Below are 7020 nucleotides of genomic sequence, written 5' to 3'. Positions count from 1 at the left end.
CCATTTTTACCCGCAGTTATAATTAAGCAGCAAATCTTTCTTTTTTTGCATGGATTAATAAGCAGAAAATCTTGTGGATGACGCCTCGGCCGCGATCCACCGTATCGCACGCGCATAAGGTACACTGATACGGACGTGTGTAAATGGTTTATTTCCATATTTAGATGAACCACCCCGCAAAAAAAAAAAAAAAAAAAAAAAAAGAGACAGCCCGGTTTCATCGAACCATCCTGGCCGTTGATCGTGGGCACGCGCGTCGGCGGATTTGGTGGTCTGAAACGTAACCGCGGCGAGGCGAGGCGAGGCGGTCGGCGGCACGCATGCACGTACAGGAGCGCGCATGCAGAGCCGTGCGGTTGGGTGGGTGGCTTGCCGTTGATCCGGCAGAGGTAGCGCACACCTCCCACCCCCGCACGTAATCTAATGCCCCTCGATCGCCGCGCGCGTTGCCTTCCTTCCTCCCCTTCCCTCCACCTTTTCTCCTATATAAGGAGACCAGCACCCCCACGGACACCAGGAGGTTACAGCAGCAGCTGCCATCGGCTACTGCGCACCCAACCCATCCACCTCAAGATCGAGTCCACAAGCCATTAGCTAGCTACCCCTAGCTAGCTATAAGAGGTTTGATTTCCTCGTGAGAGATTGATCAAGAAACCATGGCTCGTGGTGACGCGGGGATGTATCCTGCCGCGGCCGGCGGTCGCGGTGGCAGTAGCACGGCCAGGAAGGCTGCGCCGTGGATCCTCGCCTGCGTCTTCCTCCTCTGCTCGTCCGTCCTGTTCCTCGGTGAGTTTGTTATTCAGCCGATATGATCGGCGAACCATCGTCCGCCTCTACTGTAATATCTTCTTCTTCTTGTTGTTGGATTCCTTGAGCTCGATCGTTGATGAGTGTACTCGCATCTTTCCTCATACAGTCATACGCAAGTACGTACGTTCGTCTGCTAGATCGCATCCGGGCGATGAATCCAGTCAGTCATCAGCTCGCCCCTACTTTCCTCTTCCGTTTTCAGTCTGCAGACGCATCTTCGTTACTTCTCAAGAAATTACTAGACCAGTTTTGCCAAGAATGCCCCGATCTGATCTTCAACATGCCTGAATTTTCCTTTTTATACACCCAAACCGGTGGTTATCTGTCTGTAATCAGTGACTAGCTAGGTCGTAGACGCATGCTCATTTTTTGGGAAGGAATTGGTGGACTCGTGTTTACTTTCTTCCTTTCCTGTTCTGGTATGAATGCCCCAAACCTGATCCCCACATGCCTGAATTCTCCCTTTTACACCCCGGCCCAAGCTGCTTATGTGTCGACCAGTGACTAGCTAGCTAGCTACTGTGCGCTTAATTTGTTTGCGATCTCGATCGTTTCGATCGAGTTTGCACCCTGGTTAGGAAAAAAGGATTTTTGATTTACTGGAGGGAGGGGGTTCCCTTGGCATCGATAAAGATGGCGCCAACGGCCAAAATGCTTGCGTCCATTAACTATGGCTTGTGGTTGTAGGTAGCCAGTAGAGCCGTAGAGGTGGTGGTTGTCAGGCTTAATTATTCCTTGTGTTCTTGGTGGGGTTTCTGTAAAGAATATAATCCCGGCCGGGGTAGGGTAACAACAACGCATGCATGATTGGACGATTGCTTTCATTATGCGGTGGTAATGTATTCTATTCTATTCTATTACGGCGCTGGTATTTCTTTATGCAATTTCATAGCGTGTTAGACAAAAGCAATCAGTTTTAGTAGGCTGATCACATCCGGTTACCTCATTCCACAAACATTCTCCTGCCTGTCTGAACATAAACTGCAAATTGCAAACATAGTTTATATCACTATTGGATATGATGCCGCAAAAGAGCTAGGTGCACTTGGACCATCTCTGTTCTCACCATGAATCATGCTTCCGTCGCAAACATGTCGGCCAATACATTAGTAGTCACAAGTTTGGGCAGGCCTACCTAAAGACACTATTATTATGAATCTTAACTGTCATTTATTTTTGTATTAGCAGCTGTTACATCTCAACCAAATATAGTATTCTGCCAATCATATTTTTCCGTGACGTCCAAAGGTAACCCACTTTTGCAGCCATGTTTAAATCAAACGTGATTACTTCTTAATCTCGCCCTAATATGACAATGAAAGAACAAAAGGCGACTGGCTTTTTCCCGTGGTCAGACAACCTAGCTAATCCCTAAGTCAAATGTTTGTTGTACTAGATAGCATCGTTTATGTGTATATGCAAAAGCACAATTAATATGCAAGAAAGATTGTAGTCTTATTTGCTGACAACTTGATCCCCATGCATCATCACGTATCTTATCCTTGAGCTTTCATGAACCTACTTACTGCTCTAATTCATCTACGTTTGCACATATCAAACAGCCTAAGCTCAAAGTCAAAACTAAGTTTGTTGCATTAGATAGCATCATTTCCATATTAAAACACACAAGAGGAAAGAGGGGCTTATGCGTACGTATTTGATTCCCATGCATCACTATGTATCTTGTACTTGAGCTTTCATGGACCAACTCTAATTAGGCAGCTTAGTTCTTCCAAAAATTAGGCAGCTTAGAGATGCTATGGATCTTGATAAGGCCATTACGCCATTGATTATACACACAGCACACCTTCTACGCTACACATTAAACAATTATTTGTACTGTTGAAAGCGAAACTTTTGGACCATGACGAATGCATCTAGTTGCCCCTTTTCTTATTTCTCAACCACATCTCTGACTTCAATCGTGACATCGACTGATACTGTTGACACCGAGTTGAAAAAGTGTTTATATCCATTGCATGCTCACCTATAGTTGTATGGATATATGCATGGTAGGGTTGGGCCATTTCAAGTCCTAGGTAGGAAAATGGTTACACAAGCGTTGGCTGTGTATACACTTTAGCTTAGAAATTTTTGTGACCATGATTAATTCTTCTTTCGCGTGGCTAGAACCATTCCTTTTACTAAACTAGGGTGTCAGTTCGTGTAAGCCTAGTTGTTGACCTACTCCGTAGTTCTTCGTTTCATAATGCTTGGTAAATATGATTTGAAATATAGTTAAATGCTATGCTACGCAACCTACCTATTCGAGAAACATATACGGAGTATTATCAATTTGGTTAGGTAACTTGATTCGAAGGCGGTTAACTAAAGATTGCATCATTCCTCTAAGAACTTATTTTTTCTTCTTCCATTGGTCAATTCCCTTTGAACCATGAAAGAGCAACAAAATTAGTTGTGATCCATGAAAGAGCAACAAAATTTAATATGTTCTCATGTGTAAATGCAGGAGCTGAAGGTGCCATTGGTGTGAACTATGGCATGATCGCCAACAACCTGCCGACGCCGGACAAGGTGATCGCCATGTACAAGGCCAACAAAATCAGCTACGTCCGCCTCTTCCACCCGGACACGACAGTCCTCACCGCGCTCCGGGGCACGGGCATCGGCGTTGTCCTTGGCACGCTCAACGAGGACCTCGCCCACCTCGCCTCTGACGAGTCCTTTGCTGCGTCGTGGGTGGCCTCCTATGTCAAGCCCTTCGCCGGCGCCGTCACCTTCCGGTACATCACGGCCGGCAATGAGGTCATCCCGGGCGACCTCGGCACGCACGTCCTGCCGGCCATTAGGAACATCGAGACCGCGCTCAAGGCGGCAGGCGTCACAGGCGTCCCTGTCACGACGGCCGTGGCCACGTCCGTGCTCGGCGTGTCGTACCCGCCGTCGCAGGCCGCGTTCTCCGAGGGCTCGGCGCCGGTGATGGCACCGCTGGTGGCATACCTGTCGTCGAAGAAGGCGCCGCTGCTGGTGAACGTGTACCCCTACTTCGCGTACGCGGCGGAGCCGGAGACGGTGCAGCTCGGGTACGCGCTGCTGGCCGGGTCGTCGTCGTCGAGCGCGACGTCCAAGGTCAAGGTGGCGTCGGTGACGGACGGCGGGCTGGTGTACACCAACATGTTCGACGCGATCCTGGACGCGGCGCACGCGGCGGTGGAGAAGGCCGGGGCGCAGGGGCTGGAGCTGGTGGTGTCGGAGACCGGGTGGCCGTCGGGCGGCGGCGGCACGGGCGCCACCGTGGAGAACGCGGCGGCGTACAACAACAACGTGATCCGGCACGCGGCGTCGGGCGCCGGCACGCCGCGGAGGCCGGGCAAGGCCGTGGAGACGTACCTGTTCGCCATGTTCAACGAGAACCAGAAGCCCGAGGGCACGGAGCAGCACTTCGGCCTCTTCCAGCCGGACATGAGCGCCGTCTACCCCGTCGACTTCGCCTCCGGCTCCTACTGAGCACTGAAAGAGCATGCCGACCGGGACCGTACAGCGCCGAGATTTAGTTTTACTACGGCTACTACACTACCACACAGATTAATTCGTTTACAGCTTACTCGCTCGTTTAGTCGCGGGTTTATCGATTTACTTTACAGCAGCTCTGTACAGGCGTAGTGCATGATGGGAGGACACGGCATATATATATATATATACTACGGGTAGGAGCTCATTGCTCTGATTTGTAATGCTACTACTGATGCTGCCTTTATTCATCAATGTACCTATTCAGTTCAATTGGCGCTCATGTGTGCTTGAAAAGTAAACTTCAGATTGCTTGGGAAGAATTTAAGACGGATATCCCAGATACTCGGCTCTTTGCACCATCTTTTATGAGGGAGCATGTGTTTACCTAAATAAAATACTTCCCCGTTCCTAAATATAAGTCATTTTATAAATTTCACTAAGGTACTAGATGCTCTTAGTCCCTTTTAATGTAAAAAGGAGCATAAATCAACTACAAATCAAACAATACTACGCTACAATGCAACCCAAGACCAAATCAGAAGTGTCAAACTACAGGAAATTATGCAGTTGATAGTGCAGGAAAAAAATGATAATAAGTGTCATTCTGGCTCCCATGATTTTTTTTAGATTTGTATGGAAAAATACTGAAGCATATACTCCATCCGTTTTTAAATATAAGTCTTTTCAAAATTTTCAATATGGAACTACATACAGAGCAATATTAATAAATCTACATTCTAAAATGTATCTATATACATCCGTATATACAACCGGACCCTCCCACCTCCTAATCCGTTCCAAACGTCTTGACAGGCTGCCCGATCACTATTCGGACGAAAAAAAGGCCACCTAAACGGTCTTCCTATATCTAGCCCAGACTTCCGGACGGATCAGCACTATGTATATTCAATCCAAATCTAGGACGGATATGGTGAGGATGCACGCGTGCCACTTAGGACTGACCTTGGGATCCGTGCCAATTCAGGCAGATCCACCTCCCCTTGCTTTGCCCGAGCTGCACTCTCATCTTCTCTGTTTACCCTCCTCCGCGGCTAGCACCAGATTTCTGCCGGTATCGGTGCTCCATCGCCATCCCCAACTCGGGGCTTCGCAACCGAACGCCCCAACACACACCACCATTGACCAGGCCGCCATGGAACGCCACCCCGGTGCATCAAGTTCCCCCATATTTTCACTCCGGGCTTTACAAGTTCGACGAAATGTCCAAGCCGGTTTTTATTCTTTTGGCCATTACTTCTAGATCACTAATGGATTTGTCCTGGAATGATGGGTATGGAAATAATGATCTTAACAAATTCATATTCAACGAGTCCATTGCGTCGTCTTCGAACGATGAGGATGCCGAAATGATGATGATGATGAGCATCCAGGAGGAGTTCGAGAACACAAAGGAGCACATCCTAAACTTCAAGGGTTCCATCAAGGGCCGAAGAGTGATTCCGCGTGATAGAATTGCCAGTGCATGGCTTTTGTTCACGGACTACTTCGTAGATGTCCAACCATTTCATACAACTTTTTTCGTCATTTTTTTACTCGAAGACTGTAGGGATTACACCCCACAGTATTTTATTGATCAAAGAGCAACAGAACAATACAAAACTATGTACAAGTTCCACCAGTAGAGGGAACTAAAGCAAAAGATAAGGACTAAAAGAAAGAGAGACAAGACGTTGGAGAAGGTTGATGATAACTTCAAGCCGAGGAAGGATTATAGCGGAAAATTTCCTTTCTTTTCCTATGCAGAAATGCAATGCTGATCTCAGGATACTTGCTTATGGTAAAGCAATAGATGCAATTGATGCAAAATCCAAACGGGTAAAACCACGATCTTGAACACCATGGTGCAATTTGCACGCACTGTGTCGAAGGTGTTTCGACTAGAGTACCTGAGTGAGCCAACTGTTGAGGACACGGAAAAAATTGTTGGCAATTGGAGCAGCAAGAGGATTCCCGGTAGTGGAAGAACTTTTCAAAATATTTGTGTGGAAAATACCAAGGTCACATCCAAGAAGTCACCATCATACTTGAAGCATTGGCATCACATGATCCATGAATTTTTCATGTTTTTTTGGCAAGCCAGGTTCGTAAAATGACATCAAAGTGCTCCAGTGATCTCCTTTGTTCAAGGGACTATGTGATGGGAAGCTCTATCGTGCAACTATACCGTCAACAGACACAACTATAACAAGCGGGTACTATCTTGTCGATGGTATCTATCCCCAGTGGGCGGCGTTTGTGAAGACTATATCCGATCCCCAAGGCAACAAACAAACCCACTTTGCAACATTGCAAGAGGCAGCTAGGAAGTATGTGGAGAGGACGTTTGGACTGCTCCAACTCGTTGTGGTATTGTTCGCGGAGTTTTGATGATGTGGGAACATGAGACACTTCAGAAGCTCATGACATGTTGTGTAATCTTGCACATCATGACTGTTGCGGATGAGGGTGAAGGGGTAGCACACATGAGTGATTTAGAGAAGCCCGGTGTTCAAGTCTGCCTCCTAGAACAAAAGGCAAAGAGCATTGCCAACTTTAATTAGATGCATAGATAACTGCGATATCAATAGGTTTATATGCAACTTCTAGATGATCTAGTGGAGCATATGTGGATCCACACTAGAAATCAGTAACTTTATCTCTAATTTATCAATTATACACTATGAACAATATTTATGTTTGAACTACGTTTGGATCATGTATTAATAAGTATGAACT

At 46.9% G+C, this 7020-nt stretch overlaps 1 protein-coding gene across 2 annotated transcripts; it reads left to right on the top strand.

Annotated features, from left to right (window-relative positions):
* Positions 1-503: 503 nt before the first annotated feature.
* On the top strand, positions 504-4554 carry LOC123443783 (putative glucan endo-1,3-beta-glucosidase GVI). 2 transcript variants are annotated; one of them, XM_045120314.1, is made up of 3 exons: positions 504-786; positions 917-970; positions 3281-4554. In XM_045120314.1, the coding sequence occupies exons 1-3, from the start codon at positions 657-659 to the stop codon at positions 4276-4278; spliced, it is 1182 nt and encodes a 393-aa protein (XP_044976249.1). In that variant the 5' UTR covers positions 504-656; the 3' UTR covers positions 4279-4554. The 2 variants fall into 2 exon arrangements, with proteins under 2 accessions (XP_044976249.1, XP_044976257.1); XM_045120322.1 differs by lacking the exon at positions 917-970.
* The last annotated feature ends 2466 nt before the right edge of the window (positions 4555-7020 follow it).

This window comes from Hordeum vulgare, chromosome 1H, assembly GCF_904849725.1.
Source record: "Hordeum vulgare subsp. vulgare chromosome 1H, MorexV3_pseudomolecules_assembly, whole genome shotgun sequence".
Lineage (NCBI taxonomy): Eukaryota > Viridiplantae > Streptophyta > Magnoliopsida > Poales > Poaceae > Hordeum > Hordeum vulgare.
This window is presented reverse-complemented; position numbering and strand designations above follow the sequence as displayed.

Bases quoted from the DNA above. Each gene is read 5' to 3' on its own strand.
- LOC123443783 (XM_045120314.1), top strand. From the start codon at position 657: ATGGCTCGTGGTGACGCGGGGATGTATCCTGCCGCGGCCGGCGGTCGC. The intron at 787-916 runs GTGAGTTTGTTA...TTCCTCATACAG, and splicing joins CTCGTCCGTCCTGTTCCTCG to TCATACGCAAGTACGTACGT. The intron at 971-3,280 runs GTCAGTCATCAG...GTGTAAATGCAG, and splicing joins GCATCCGGGCGATGAATCCA to GAGCTGAAGGTGCCATTGGT.